Source organism: Centruroides sculpturatus, unplaced genomic scaffold (assembly GCF_000671375.1).
Source record: "Centruroides sculpturatus isolate CEXI.00-Female unplaced genomic scaffold, Cexi_2.0 scaffold2282, whole genome shotgun sequence".
Lineage (NCBI taxonomy): Eukaryota > Metazoa > Arthropoda > Arachnida > Scorpiones > Buthidae > Centruroides > Centruroides sculpturatus.
This window is the reverse complement of record NW_019386375.1, coordinates 1-16,921: the sequence shown is the minus strand read 5'-3', so window position 1 is coordinate 16,921 and position 16,921 is coordinate 1. Positions and strand designations below refer to the sequence as shown.

At 37.9% G+C, this 16,921-nt stretch overlaps 1 protein-coding gene and 2 pseudogenes across 1 annotated transcript; all 3 read right to left on the bottom strand.

The window, feature by feature from the left end:
- Positions 1–5,570: 5,570 nt before the first annotated feature.
- Positions 5,571–6,485, bottom strand: LOC111614738 (annotated as a pseudogene).
- Positions 6,486–7,704: 1,219 nt separating this feature from the next.
- On the bottom strand, positions 7,705–9,300 carry LOC111614737 (trihelix transcription factor GTL1-like). Its single transcript, XM_023356102.1, has 4 exons — positions 9,189–9,300; positions 8,503–8,677; positions 7,945–8,073; positions 7,705–7,876 (listed from the first exon to the last, which is right to left on the bottom strand). Exons 1-4 carry the CDS (start codon positions 9,298–9,300, stop codon positions 7,705–7,707), a joined length of 588 nt encoding a protein of 195 aa, XP_023211870.1.
- Positions 9,301–11,064: 1,764 nt separating this feature from the next.
- On the bottom strand, positions 11,065–16,640 carry LOC111614736 (annotated as a pseudogene).
- Positions 16,641–16,921: the final 281 nt, after the last annotated feature.

Below are 16,921 nucleotides of genomic sequence, written 5' to 3'. Positions count from 1 at the left end.
GGGCCAATACTGGGGGATTTGCTATGGTTTGCCTTAACGTATCCCAACTCTCTTGACAACGTGCATCCCAACAGAATCTTTTTCCCTTCTTGGTTAGCTCAGTGTGAGGGGACGCTATTTCAGAAAATGACGGAATGAAAGTGCGGAAGAATCCTACCATTCCCAGATAACTACGTACTTCCTTGATGTTAGTGGGTGGTCTAATTTTTTTTATCGCACTCACATTTTCAGGGTCGGGCCTAATACCTTCCGCGTCGATAATATGTCCTAAGTATCTAACCTTCTTAGCTAAGAGCTGGCACTTTTTTGGATTCAATCGTAAACCTTCATCCCTTAGGGTGACGATTACTTCTTCCAGTAATTTCAAATGATCATCGAGATTTCTTGAAAACAATACAATGTCATCTTGGAACACGTGGCAACTACACCCAATAAACCTTGCAAGCACCTTCGTCATCATATACTGAAAAAAACGACCACTGTTCTTACCTCCTTGAGGCATCCTGCATAACTGATATTTCCCCCATGGCGTGGAAAATGCAAATATATGTCTTACTTTTGGATCAAGAGGGACTTGGAAATAGCCAGCTTTCAAATCAAGGACAGAGAAGTAGCGATTTCCTTCAAGTTGAGCCAAAATATCGTCAATTCTTGCCATGGGGAAAATTTGTGGCTCCGTTATTTCGTTGACCTTGCGCAGGTCTAAAGTGAGCCTGATCTCACCAGAGTCCTTGGGTACCACATGTATAGGGGAGTTCCAGGATGACACACTTTCCTCACAAATTCCAGCTTCAATGAGTTCACTAACCTTACGCTTAAGCGCTGGCAAGTAACTATAAGGAATACGATATTGTCTGGTGTTAATAGGCTGATCAGAGGTTAGTTTTACGCTGTGAACATAGTTACGTGAGCCAGAGACGTCCCTTATAGACTTAGCAATTACAGTGGGGTATTTCTTCAGCACACTTAATACGCCTTCCTTAACACACTTCTCAAGACGGTCCAGGTTCCATATATGTTCATCATCGTCTGCCCCTTTATTTATGCTTATATGAAAGTCGCGATTTAAGTCTAATCGCCCAGAACCGATTCCAATTTGTATTTGCGTCAGCAAGGTTGGATAACTGGTAATAATGTCCATCCCTATAANGTGCCACTATTTTTCACCTTCACTATATTACTTATACGGTACAGTATTATAACTATTTATCTCTAATGGTGGCTGTGACACCTTTAAAAACTACCGAAATTATAGTGCCTTAATACTTACTTGTATTAGGTTGGGCATCACTATAAAAGCCATTATGTAAAAGCTGTGTTAAAACGCTCGTCGACAGGAGTTTTTCAGACATTACATCCGAATTATTTAAGACAGGAGGAGGAAACCCTCCTCCTGTCTTAAATAATTCAGTTTTTTTCTGAGCGTGTTCTTTTACGGTTTTTTTAAGTTTATATAGCAGTTCCATAGCTGCTTACTTTTTCTAAGCGTCACTCCCGGGATTCCATTATATTCTTCTGTTAATACTTCCCAGGTATCTCTTTTCTGTTTTGAAGAAACAGCGTTTGTTTTTTTGTTTTCTATTATATTTTTATATTTCTCGACTAATTCGAGTAATAATTCTTTTTCAAAGTTCGTGAAATTACGGCGAACACCACTATCCTCTTGACTTTCCGCCATTTTCTACACGTGTTTGCTTTCAACCAATCAAGACGCTGCTTACGAAAGAAAACTTGTTTAACATCGAACACAGGATTGTTTTAAAATATTAACTCTAGAGTTGCGAAACTTTAGAGTTATAATTTTTTCTGAATACGAAAGAAGAGTAACTTGTTATCTGAGTTCGAGTTACATCTAAACTCGAGTTTGTCAACTGTCTGTTTAACTCGTGTTGGTGAATACGGGATAAATGACTTCAGATTATCTAAAATTTTGTTTGGTTTCGGGATTAGTTTAACTGCAGCTAATTTCCAAGAGTCTGGAAATTTGCCGGACGACAGACAAAGATTGAATATTTTTTGGATGGTGGTTGGAGAAATATCGTATACGCGTTTGACTATCTCCGCTGTGATAAGGTCGTGGCCGGGGGGCTTTATTGCTTTTTAAGGCAAAATGACTTCGTTTATTTCGAAAGTTTCGAAGGAAGGGTCAGGATCCTTTGAGTAATCTTTATAAAGGTCTTCCCGTATTAATCTATGACAGTTGTTATCGTTGGTTAATACATCGTCCGAAAATATGTTCTCTGCAAAGGCCCTAGCGACGCTGGAATCGTCGCAGAGAGGATCACCCGCTGTATTTTTGATTGTTAATTTAGGTATACTGGTATTGAAGTCTTTCTTAAGCAGTTTATATACTCGCGACCAAGGATCACAGTTTTCCTCTGTTGAGCAAAAATCATTCCATGACGCGGTTTTTGAATTTTTTATTAATTTTTGGTAATTCTTTCTAGATTCTAGGTAATCTTTCTGAAGATTTGCACGCTGTGCCGATGGCGCACTGATATCGCCTTCTTAGTCTATTTACTGAATGCCTTGCTTCCATTAATTCTCTGTTCCGCCAAGGGATTTTGTGGGGATAAAATCTTTTTAGGGGGATGTTTTTGTCCATTGAGTTTTGAATAATTTTTGTATAATTTTGCACTATTACATCTACCGATTTGTTATTATCTAACAGCCGATTAACGGCTGGTAGATTATCCTCTAGAGATTTTTGAAAGCCTGTCCAATCTGCGTTTTTTAAGTCATACTTTTTTCCTGAGGTCTCGTTAACAGAGTGATTTTGGCATGAGGATGTATCTATGTCGAAAAATATATATCTGTGGTCTGAAAGTGATTCCGTCAGCGAGGTTTTCCAAGTTTTGTGCCAATGTTTCTCTTTGATAGGGTTAATTCTATATAACTTTCTCCTTGGTGGCTAGAGAAGGTCGGAACGCCCGGCCCATTATGTAAAATTAAACTGCTAGCATAAAGAAATTCGGTGAACCTCTCTCCGCGAGGGTTCTCCAGCCTGTTGTACCAAATCTGGGATCTTGAGTTGGTGTCTATTCCAATTATGACGGGTAAGTTAAAAGATTTGATTAGTTTTGTAAATTTCGAGAGTTGTTCTTCAATGTTACCGGAGGAAGCTAGATAGGTGGAATTTAGTAAGAATTTTAGGTCTTTATACTGAGCTATTGCAGTGGTAGAAAAGTGGTTAGACAGGTGTGGAGCCAGACAGAGAGAGATTTCCCGAGTGAAATTTACAATTGCCGTCTATGTCCCTGAGTGGAGACACCCGAAACGGCCTGGAAACACGTGAACCTTGTCTGTAGCATAAGGTTCTTGGAGCAAGGCGATAGCAATGCCAAGGTCAATAACTTGTTTCAGTAAATGATCAGTCGCAGTGGACGACCTGTCTAGATTAACTTGTATTATTTTTTTAGTTATTTTTCTAATATAATATAATTTAATCTACTTAGGACTAACTTATAGAACTACTGACGAGTATTAGCCATTCTAATCTTGCAGTGATACCTGTATATCGGGCACATGCGATCCCTGGCGGAGTGGTTGATATTCACATGTTCACTTTCTAGCTTCTTGGTGGAGTTGTATTTCATGCAATTTATGCATTTCAAGTCTGGCTTCTCCGCGTTGCAATCCGAGGAAGGCCACTGCACCCGGGACATACTATTTTTGATTGACTTTGATTGACATGGATTTTAAGTGGTTGTAGTGTAACAGTTGTTACATCTATTATAATAGTAGAAGTCGTGCATTGTACGCGATGACCAATCCATGAGAAGAACGTCGCCTGCTTGGCAAAATGCTCTCCGTAGTTCTGGAGAGACGGTCAGGACCCATGACCGCTCTTCGTTTGTCTCTTTGCCGATGTAAAAAACGCTCTCTATGTGCTTCCGTACGTCTCCCAATATGTCAGAATGCTGGCTCTCAACAAAATTTTTCATTGTGCCCTCCTCGATGTCCCATCTGACCCTTGGCACAATTATGCGGGGGTTGCGTCGCTTCGGCGACATAACCCGCATGTCTTCCCTTTTATTCAGGGACTCTGCAAANAAAACAAACGATTGAAAAATGTGTTGCGTGCATCGATGGATCCTGCACGTTTTGAGTTTAAAAACTTACTTTCATCTATTCTTCCTTCATGTATCGAGCCGAGAGACCCGCTTTCATCCATTGTTCTTGCATGTATCGAATCGATGAATTCACTTTCATTTTTAGTTCCCGCATGTGTCAAGTTTACGGACATGCTTTTACTCATGGTTGATCCACGTTCCGTGTCGGAGTACTTGCTTGCGTCGATTTTTCTTGAATGAATTGAGTGAGGAATGCTAAATGTTCGTGATTCGATGTTCTTCAATAGTTTTTCTTTACTTGTAAGATCTTTAGAGCATTCTTTTGTATTGACTACAGGCGACTCATAGAGTTGCCTGTAGTCAATACAAAAGTGCCAGCTTCCATCCTTCTTCCTCACAAGGACAACTGGCGATGACCAGGGGCTCTCAGATGGTTGAATTACATAATCCCTCAGCATCTTCTGAACTTCATCCTGGATAATTCTGCGTTCACTGAGGGACACTGTATGCTCGTTGACTGGTCGGTGGGTTATCTCCGGTGTTAAACCTTGATCTTGGTAGTACTTCTCTTGTTGCCAAACTGGAAGGTTTCCGCAAAGTGACGAAGAACATCTCGAAGTTGCATTCGTTGGTCCAGGGTCAGGGCGGTAGACACATTCCACTCATGCTGGACTTCTGGCTTCACAGTCGTAGGGGAGGCCATCGTTATCGGCTCTGGCGGAGCACATTCGTCAATGGCGTTTAGGGCATTCCCCTGTAACCGCTCTGCTACACTGATACACATACCCTTTGGAAAGGTTTTAGGCCTACAAGTACCATTGGCGACCCACAATGCTCCCTTGTCCTCCATCAGGTGGATGATGGAAGAAGGGGTGGCAACTTCTCTCTCTAGCAGTAAGTGTTTGTTACCCTCTACTATTGCTTCAAAAGAATTGTGAGTGGCAAGACATTACCCAACTATTCTCATTAACGAGTAAGGAGGGATGAAACAATCCTCAAAAGTACATAAGCGGGAAGGTTTGGCTAGCGTGTCTGCTTCTATCCCATTTGTTTCAGGGTCATCCTCCAAGAGGAGGGCAGAACGTCCGCAACCTATCACGGCTTGAGAGGCTTCTAAAAAATCCCATCCGAGAATAACATTATGACTGCAATGCTGCAAAATTACAAACTCAAATGGTTGGTACTTCCCATTTATACTGATTCACGCTACACATTTTCCAGCTGGACATACGAAATTTTCGTCCGCTACCTTCAGTATGACGTCCGTGGTGTTGGTGAAGATGGTCTTCCACAGTTGCCAGCGATATGCCTCAGAGAGTACAGAAAAAGACACTCCAGAATCAACGAGGGCATGAACGGGGTGATTCTCTATACTAATGTCAACATAATTTCTAGTCATCTGGGCAACAGTCGTCGAAGGGGAATTTTCTTCACAAGCGGCCTCACCCCCAAGAAAGGTCACACTGCTTAGTTTTTCTCGGCTCTGAGAAGGGGAAATCAACTAAGACGGCGGTATGGTGATGGTGATCTCAGTCGTCGGCGAGTTGGCAAATGTCCTTTTTCGTCCTCGGCATACGGTGAAAAACTGCGAGACCTTGATGGCCGAATGTAGTCCTCGGAGTATGGCCAACAGAACTGCTGTCCAGCCAGTGCCTCTTTATTCGTGCGAGAAGCGTCAAGCATTTGCCTCTGCTCCCGGCAATAGCGTACAACATGGCCGGGACGTCCGCAATGGAAACAAAGAGGGGGGTTATCATCTGTTCTCCACAAGTCGGTTTTTCTTCTTGAAGGTTTGGCAACTGGAAGCTGTCGCCGGGTAGCTGCATCATAGATAGGGCACCATTTTGGCTGAGTAGCTGTCCAGGATGACCCAGTCTGGGATAATGGGGCTAGGGTTCTCTTGACCTCTTCTCTAACAAGCGAGTCAAGTGAAGGCCTTCTTGGTTCGGCATCCTCCAGCTGGGGCCCCAAGATTCGTTGAACCTCCTGTCTTACGGTCTGCAGAATGAAAGTGAACATATCAGGTTTTTCTTTCAAAGAAGCCATAAGTACAACATTTGGCAGACGGTCAAATTTCTGTGGACCGACTCGTTTCTGTTGCATGTCCTCGATGTAGCGACACCAGTTGATGAACTCGGTCATGGTGGTGAGTTCCTTTGTGAGCAGAATCTGATACACGTTTACAGCAATGCCTTTCATCAGGTGAGACACCTTATCGGCTTTCTTCATGATGAGGATTCACTTTGTGACACAAACATAAGATATCCTGAATGTAGGATTGAATACTTCCCTCTGTTTCTGTGCCCTGCACTTTAACAGTTCCTCTGCTTGCCAGGCTTGTTGCTTGTCATCCTCAAACACTTTTTTGAAGTTTGGTCTTAAACTGTTGCCACGACCAAAGACCTCTTTCATTATTTTCGTCACTGTCAATTAGTACCTGTGAGGAAGAAGTAAGCGTTGATGAGTCATGCCGTGTCATCCCAGCGGTTAAATGTCGCTATTCGATCGTATTCCCGCAGCCATCCTACTGGGTCATTAGTAACATCACCAGCAAACGTAGATGGATTTCTAGTGTCTGATAACAGAACGGACAGAGGTCACCCCAGAGATTTTTTCGCGGTCTTGAGCCATTGGTTTTTGTCGTGTTTGGCCAAGAGGAGAATAAACACCGTATTCCGGCGGTGACCCTTGGAGCCGTAGACTTTGTCTAGGACGGGATGGTACCTCCACTATGATAAGGGTAAGTGGAAGGCGGTACTCGGCGTCTCTACCAAACTGTCGCGGGAACAAACGGCAATCAGTCGTTAGGAACACAAAGGTATTTATTAACTCAGACAATGTACAACTCCTGCAGCTTGCAGTACGAGAACAACACCCCTCTCAGCTTGAGAGCGGGCTGTTATAGCCTACAGAGGCATGGTAGAAACATGGTGATTTGTTAGTATTTGAATGTGAAATCCGTAAATTTTTGCCGAATTTTCCGATTAATGTCCCGCAGTTTCCTAACCCTCCAATTCAATTTTCCTTTAAAACTAAACGAAAATCTAACTGAAAAAAAGGGGAAAAATTCCAATTTCTATTTTCGTTCGAAGTGAACATCCGTTTATTTCGAAACTAATCCCACATTCCAACTCCAAAGTTGATAGTTAGTTGAAGTTTCGGTACTTGTTATACAGTACATGTATAACAAGTGTAATATTTTTAATGTCTTCCAGGATCCAGGCAATCATAACCTTGGAGTATATCATAGATCATGTGTTATTGAGCAAAAACGAGTTGGAAATACAAAGCGTGACAGAATTGCTCAAAGCTTATAAACAAAGACATTTAGAAGTAAGCAAAAGATTCCACTAATGCTATTTATTATGTACCTTAAGATGAAAGGAGTAAATAATTGATTATATTCTGGTGTTGGATAAAGTGGAGTTATAAACTACTGTATTTATTTATGGTTAATCACAAACATTTTGGATACAGTTTATGGAAATTAAACTACTTTTATTAATATCTTTTTATTTTGTAATATTTCCTATTTTTTCAATGAACTGTTTAAATAAATTATTAAATTCATCCATCCTTTGCAGGTGTTCCTCATGCCACTGCCGTTTTGCATTCTCACGTTCAACATCTGTTAGCAGTTTTTTTTTTTTTTTGGACGTTGGACTGGTGATGGTGATGCAGGAACTTCAGGCAGTGAAGATGTAGATGTAGATGCACTTTCACTGCTAAGAGTGAAAGGTGATGCCACATCAGGACGTTCACCAAGCCACTCGTCCATGTTATTGTAGTAACAGCACATCCTCCTGAAAAAAAGACCACAATATATTTAGTATTGAGAAATATAAGTGAAATTTCAATTAAAAAAAGTCACCTGTTGTTGCCAGATGTATTATTATGTTTTTTTTTTACTTTTTTGTATGTTCTCCACAGTCCATCCCACTTCTTCCTACATCCTTTCCCAGACACGTCTAATCCTGTTTTTGATATTTCTGCAGCAATTCTGTAGAAGCAATGTATTGGCATTACGATGAATGGTTACCATTAGCATAGGGCTGTTCATGTATTATATCAGATGGGGCAGACCTTACGAAGTGCCTGAATGTTTATCAGTGATTTCCATAATGTGTAGGTAAGGTTGATATAAACCTTTATTAAACACTTCTCAAACATATTTTAGAATTTTTTCAAAAATATTTAACTTAAGAGTTACAGCAAAAGCCCTCAATTTGTTTACATTACTGATTCAAGTTAAATGTTTCTATCAAGCCTTATTCCCACAAACATTATTGAAATCACTGATGAACAGCTCATAAGGGTTCCTTGCTAGTAACAAAATAAGATAGAAGGAAAGAGGTATCAAAATATGTGAAAATTATATGACATAATATTTGAACAACCTCCCATAATAAAAGGCAAAAAAAATACACACCTGTTACATAATATGGACTTCCTTGTTGGCCCATTTTCGAACATTTCATTCAAACTTTTACGCAATTCAATTAGTTGCAAAATGTCCTTATGGGGCCATTTTGTATTACTGAAATCATTTTGAGGACTAGGACTGGGAATCAAAATCTCACTGTCCTGATCTTGGACTGATGTTCCTATAACATTTAAATTAAATTCACTACTAAATTTGTACTGCTCCTAGTTAAAAAATTGAAATATTCTAGGCAATGAATTCATCAGCAAGAAATGAGTATCGTAACTCATTTTTAAATTAAAGAAATTATAACACCAGTTTATTTTTGTATGGTTTAAAGTTATAATACTCTACAAATTTAAATATATTTTATTAAACAATTTAATGGATGGTTACTATATCATTATAACAGCCAGTCATTTAAAATTTTTGAAATCTTAATGATTTAACAGTTTTAAACACTAATGACAATGCCAAGACATAGCAAAAACTTTCAGAGGCTGATATTTGAAATATAAATTATGAGATGCTGAATAAGTGTTAAAGAGAAATAACTAAAAAATTAAAAGAAGGGTTCTACTTGTAAAATTTAACCATCAGCTGGGTTGTCTTTCCGACTGAGAATTCAAAGTAGCCACGAATAAATTAGAATAATGCTTACTATTCTAAAAAAAAATTGATATAACACTTACCTGCTAGAACACCGTGTGCGTTAACATGCGCTTGTACGTCTTCTAAATTTTCTTCCGTGTAACCACATAACGGGCATTGATATGACATAACATGTGTCATCGAAGAAGCCATCTTGTTTGACGACAAACTACTGCTACAAACGGTCGTTTTTGCCATTCGACGGCGCGCACTCCGACCGGAATTTAGGAACGCGTTCCGCAGGAATTTTTAAACGGATGTCACTCGCGCGGATTTACGGGGAGGAATAAAAGAACGCACCCCTCAATCACCTATTGCAGGAGACAACTAAATCAACACCTCCATCCTACCTCTCAACGGTAATTACAAGTTGTCTTGGTACTGTCGTTATGGGATGCTGTTTTTATTATATCATTCGACGTTACGTTCAGCAGAAAAAACGTCGTCCACCACCTCAACCGCGACAGGCGAATAGAGCCTGAGATCCTGTCGCGCTCCTATTGGTCAACTTTATTATGCAGACACGCATGTGTTTACTAGTACTGTAGTTTCATATTTATTTATTCATGTTTTAAAAATTATAAAATGAATATTTATAAATATGAAAATGAAAAAATATAGGCTATATATATATGTGAGACTCATCCTTGTGCGCGGGATCCAATAAGTGCGACGCCCGATAGAATTTTTTGCGGGGTCCCTCAAACTTTAAATAACAAAATTAATTAACAGTTAATTTACATATTGAAATATGTTGTTATATTTTTAATAATAATATATCTAGATATTTATTTTTGTAACATGTACTACTTTTTAAATATATAAATTTTGATGTGTTGCGTACGTAAATAACTTTAAATGTAAAAGATGTATAGCATATCAATACCAATTAGACTGTTGTTACGTTAACCTAATCTCTGTGTGAGTCACTTCCGGTACGCTGTCTCTCGCTCCATCCGCTCGAACGACCGCTTGCGTAACAAACGTAACTTTCTCATCCTGACGGAGGTTACACTGGTGTCAGTCATGATAAAGACCAAGACCCGCCGATCACATAAATAAAAAACGCGATGTTATAAAAATTTATTATAAAAAATCATGATTTTATATTTTTAAGTTTCTAATGTGCTTAATGTGCATTTAATAGGAAAAATAATGACTTATGATTTAATGAATTTGAAAAGTTTTAATGTATCTTACAATCCTTACACAGCTTACATATAAAATTTGTAGTATCAATTGTTACTGAGACACAAAACATATGATGCCAAGAATCACACTGCACGCATTGTATCCACGAGACCGTGTCTGTTTCTTGTTGGTCATCAGATTTATTACACGTACTACAGTGTTGTTGTAATTCTCTTAGTTGCCTTCGAATTCTTTTTATTTCAGTTGGGGAAGTGTGTAAACGTCTTTGTTTTTGCCAGGTTTTTCGGTCCAATCGTATTTGATGCTGAAATTTTTCATATTTTTAATTCATTTTCGTCATTTTTTTCTAATTGAGCTTCTTGAAAGATTGGCAGAATCTGAGAGATAATTCGTCTGTTAACTTGTTCCAAAATTATGCTGTCATTGCAGTTTTGAATTTCTTTAAGTAAATTTTGTGTTGTAGCAAAAACCCTGCCTTTAATGTCTGTTTCATGAACTGATCTTGCTTCCAGAACTTGCTTGAAATTTTCTGTTTGCATTTCTGTTTCGGTACTTGAAATTTGCATTGCATCATCATTCAGCTCCAATCTCTCACTTCCAATTTCAGTTGTTGATTGTCCGCATTCAAGTGATACTATTATTTTGTCATTACTGCCTTCCTAGTTATAGTCACCACTATTTTCTCCAGTATTTATTTCCGTTGTATCCAATTTTCTTTTCAAGTAATGTATATGTTTACAAATTGTTTTTACATACAACGAATCACTACAAGAACAGCTAAAATCATGTATACAAATTTTGCATAAATCACATCTTAGTCGACAGTCTAATCTTGGACAAGTCTTTCTAACAATTACGTAATTCTTTTTAGTAAACTTCCAACATTCATTTTCATTGATAAAGGAATAATCTTCTTCACTTAAATTCAAACTTGAACGATGCCGAGAATTTATTGTTTGTATTGTTTTGGTCACTTTACCCTTTTCCAATTTACAAATCCGTTCATTGACATAGTAATCTTCTAATTTAATCAATGCATGAAGGAGTGCATCCATTCATTTATTTTGCTTTCCCTGCATCGTGTCTTCACCATGTTTTAATAACCTGTGGAATGATTTCACGTACATGTTTGTGTTAACTAATGAATTTTTCCGATTCCAAGCAACCCATTCACGAGTTCTGTTTGCGTACATATTCGTAAAGTAATCGAAGAACTCTTGCGGAACATTTTGTAAAAATAATGGCATTAATTCATTAAATTCTCTTTCATTTTGAGTGTGTAGCAGAAGTCGAAGCCCATTATAAATTTCTTCTTGCTTTTCTTTCCGTACCTTCTCTAAAACCGCACGATTCCAAGCTCGTTCTATGTGCCAAGAGCAAAGTTTTTGATTTTTGTGTCCAACAAAAACTTCTTCATATGCAGTGAAGATCCAAGATGCATCATCTGACATCAAATAGTTAGAGGAAACTGCAGGTGAAGCTTCTTTAAGCAAAGAAAAAAGTACTTTTAATATGCTTTTGTTTTCTCGGCTACTTATGCACCATAAAATTGAAATACTTTCACCCCATTCATCTACAACAATAACCGTGATTAATTTGAGATTATTGTAATAAGTTGTGTTGTGTGTTGAGTCGATACAAATGACATCTGTTCCGAATTTTTGTACATTTGGCGCTGAAAATTTGTTTGTAATACAATTATGAAGTCATCCTTTTCAATGTTGAATTTTTCAGTAACTTCTCCTTGAGATTTGTAAAATAAAATAGACAAATGATTCTGTGTGTTTTGTAATTCTTCTATTATCATTGACACACTTATGTGGTCTTCGTGGTGGCGTTGTATTCCGGATATGTTATATTGTTTTTTAATGTTGTTGATGTCCTTTTTTGAAACAATAGCTGACCTTGGTGCAAGGGAATACTCTGTTGGAGATGAAAATTGTCTTAAATCTTGTGTAATTCGACCTGATGCAATCTCAGTTCTTAACTTAGCTGCAATACTAATTCTCGTGGTTTCATTCATCGGAATATTTGCAATAGTTAGCTCATGTGAATAATGTTTTCCACAAAATTTCACTGCCACCTGGCCAGTATGAATATTCTCATCTACTGCAATATAAGCAGTACATTTCATATTCAACTTGGTTGTGCCTTGTGATTTCAACGTTCTTTTTCTGTCGATGTCATCAACTTTTGGCTTGTAGTCTCCTGTACGGTTGCATGTGTAATAATGATGCTTTATATTTTATATAGTTTTTGAACCACATACCAAAATGAAATGTGAATTTGAATCCATTTCAATTTTCGATTTCCAATCAGTAAACTCTTTAAAAGAACCGAAATTTAGTTCTGTTACATCAATGGTCACATTATGATCTAATTTCAAATGATTAAGAAGTTGCTGATTTCTATTACAAGTGAAATTGCAGGATATCTCCAGACATTTGTAGCTACCTGTTATATAAAAAAAATAAATTTTGAAAAATCAAAAAGCCATTTTCAGTGTAAAAAACAATTATAAAGTTCAAAATCTATTTTCCATTAATATTTGATATTGACTATCAAAAAAAAATTAATTAATTGGGTGTCTATATGTTAAGAATACTTTATTAGTTTGTCCACTAGGATTAAATAGTCACATCGTGGATGATTTCAATTTTAATTTAATTTCTTATAACGGAAATAGAATATAGAAATGTATTTTCTCGTAAAAATTAGAATATGGAATTAGGGTCGAGTTATAAACTCCGTAACGTATTCCGTAAAGAAAAGTTTGTTATGCTGGATGTAGCTTTTCGGAGAGATTGGTAAAAACAAGTTAGACTCGCGTAACTAGTTATATAACAAAGAACAAAGAGTGCACAAAGATTACACACAGTCTTAACTCTTAGAAGGTCAGTGCTGGAAAGGGGAGAGTGAAACGAGGTCACCTTGCCCGAGGGGTCACGAGCTCCACCAACCTTTTATTACGTCAGAACATTACAAAACATCGCGATCGTTGATTCCAACAAAGTTTGGATCGATTACGGTAGGATATGGATAACTTACATTTCACTTCAGTTGTGTGAAATTTACGTCGATGCCCATTCAGGTATTTTTGTTTTAAATATTTTGCCACAGTCTTCAAAGGTGAACGAAGTACCATTGGCAAACATGCTTTCAATTTACACTTTCACTTTCTCGCAAGCCGAAACACAAAGAAAATGAAACGCATGCGCGGTCTGCATAATGAATGTGACCAATAGGAACGCGACAGGATCTCAGGCTGTAGTCTCTTGTCTTCGAAGTGCCAATCAACCTATCGCCCAGGAAGTTCTAACCTGATCGCCACAACAAAATATCATCCACTTACCTACGAATCTTCCAATCATTAAATACTTTCCGGTAGCATCTTGAAAAGTTTTATATTATCGATAAAACAACAAGAATCCAACCGACGAATCCAAGAACTCCAAGACAAAGGACAATCTCCACCCTACCGAACTTTGACTCGTATTCTCGTATCCAGGTCAACAGGAACTTCAACTGACCAATCAAACATTCCTGTTCGAAGACTTCAGTCCTCCCACTTCGAGCAATAAATATTGTCGCGAATGACACGTGCCGGGATTTATTTGTATAACCAAGGTGTTACATTTCACATCGGATTCTTTTATCACTTCTTTTTTGACGCGGCATTTTAATGTAACCGAAAAGATTCTCTATGTAAACATACCTCTACCCAGACCAAACAATCAGAAAGTTTGAAACCACACTACTAAGTGTGATTTTAAAGAAAACAGGGAGGAAATGTGAAATCCGTAAATTTTTACCGAATTTTCCGATTAATGTCCCGCAGTTTTCTAACCCTCCAATTCAATTTTCCTTTAAAACTAAACGAAAATCTAACTGAAAAAAGGGGAAAAATTCCAATCTCCCCTTTCATTCGAAGTAAACATCCGTCCATTTCGAAACTAATTTTACATTCCAACTCCAAAGTTGATAGTTAGCATGGTCCCGGAAACAACTTTGACCCATCCGCGTACCTTTTACTTCACAACAAGCCATCACGTGACCATTCTCCCACGACGAACTTATAAAAACCCCTTCCTTCCCCTTCTCGGGGGAGTCGTTCATCAGCCGCCAAACAAAGGTTTCCTGCGAAATTTCCTATGGACTAATATATCCTAAACTATTTAAAACTGTGTCCTAAGAATTCAGTTCACCTGGATATCCAAATCGATTTTCCTACAGGATAAGGAAAACCATCAAGAGGTATGGAAAAAGTTTTGTGAACTCTCTCTCGGCCCTTCGCGTTTTAGCGACTCCTTAATTTTATTCCTTGACCATAGTTATTGTAATATATATGTAGCTAATAAATCGTTGTGATTTTGTTAAATTCGGTCTCCTCGTATATCGCCTGTCATCTTGCCACGCACTTCTCCCTCCGCCACTCGACTCGAAACATTAAAGCCCGTTACAGCGGGAAAAAGAATACCTTCCATCCACCCTGACAGTGAGAAGTTTTAACAACCTGTTGCCGGATCGGGAGACCTACTCCCTCTCCGGCGGTTCAAATACACATGTTTTCAGACCAGGAGAACGTACCCACAAAAAAAAAAACCTGCATCGATGAGGTTTGAACCGGAGACATTCACTCGATAGGCGAAGCTGCTAACCTCTAACCCATGAATGACACGGTGGGAACTGCAAGCCGCGGCAATATTCCAGAGAGATGACTTGTCCTGCATACCTTGAATCAGGATCTCTGGTAGTTTTAACAAATTTAGCATATGACTTTTGTTTAGTCTCTTCTTTCCATGCTATGGACAAGTCTACTGAAAAAATGTCAGTATTTCTTCTTGTATTGTTAATTCATGAACACTGTTAAAATGCTCCAGCAGAAGTTTTTTAGAATAACTAGCACCACACAGACCACAGTTCAAAATGTTCGAATTATCAGGTGTTTCGATTATTTCAGCATGGTCATTCCGGAGATGATAACGCAGCCAGCGATTTTGACTGAATTTCCTGGAACATAAACGACAAGGAAAATTAATTAAACACTTTCTGCAACTTCTTTGGATTCACTTACTCGTTCACGTGATCTGCATGAAAATTGTTTGTATGCAGTTTTAAATAACGAAACTCTTTAAAAGTCTTTTTGCACAATGTGCACATGTCACAATGACATTTACAATGTCAGTTTCTGCAGAAGCCGTAAGTTCAGGTATTTCATTCACGATGTCGGCCATTTCAACAATGAGGACAAATACTACACACAAAAATATGAAATAAGCCTAACGAAATAAATACGTAAACTAAAAACTTAATAAATGAAATTTGCGAAAAACTGAATGCTAATTATAAGTAAAATCAATAATAAAACAGATGTTAATAAAATAAATTTTGTATTTAATTAATAAGCTAGATCGACGTCTCCTCTTCGGATATCAAACAATCTACTAGACCCAGTACTTGCCGTACACGAGTTTATTATCTCCAAAAATGTCCGACAGAGGGAGCTGCTATCAGAGTAAGTTGGAACACGCCCGATCGCTAGACGCTTGTGATGCCTCTGGGATAAGTTGAGATGAGTGCAATATTACGTGGCATTGAAACTTCTCTGCTAAACACTAAAAATTTTATAAACATTTTTAAATAACCAGTCAAATTTAAATAATATAAAATGTCTATATAAGTTTAATAAAGATTAGTAATGTAATATCTCAAATATGCAAATTAGATATGAAAACACTGCACAAATTCTTCTGCCAAGTTCAATCTAAATATAGAACGATCACGTAACCGTAAGGAGGGATGGAACAATCCTCGAAAGTGCATAANATTTTTAAATTAAAGAAATTATAACACCAGTTTATTTTTGAATGGTTTAAAGTTATAATACTCTACAAATTTAAATATATTTTATTAAACAATTTAATGGATGGTTACTATATCATTATAACAGCCAGTCATTTAAAATTTTTGAAATCTTAATGATTTAACAGTTTTAAACACTAATGACAATGCCAAGACATAGCAAAAACTTTCAGAGGCTGATATTTGAAATATAAATTATGAGATGCTGAATAAGTGTTAAAGAGAAATAACTAAAAAATTAAAAGAAGGGTTCTACTTGTAAAATTTAACCATCAGCTGGGTTGTCTTTCCGACTGAGAATTCAAAGTAGCCACGAATAAATTAGAATAATGCTTACTATTCTAAAAAAAATTGATATAACACTTACCTGCTAGAACACCGTGTGCGTTAACATGCGCTTGTACGTCTTCTAAATTTTCTTTCGTGTAACCACATAACGGGCATTGATATGACATAACATGTGTCATCGAAGAAGCCATCTTGTTTGACGACAAACTACTGCTACAAACGGTCGTTTTTGCCGTTCGACGGCGCGCACTCCGACCGGAATTTAGGAACGCGTTCCGCAGGAATTTTTAAACGGATGTCGCTCGCGCGGAGTTACGCGGAGGAATAAAAGAACGCATCCCTCAATCACCTATTGCAGAAGACAACTAAATCAACACCTCCATCCTACCTCTCAACGGTAATGACGGTAATTACAAGTTGTCTTGGTACTGTCGTTATGGGATGCTGTTTTTATTATATCATTCGACGTTAC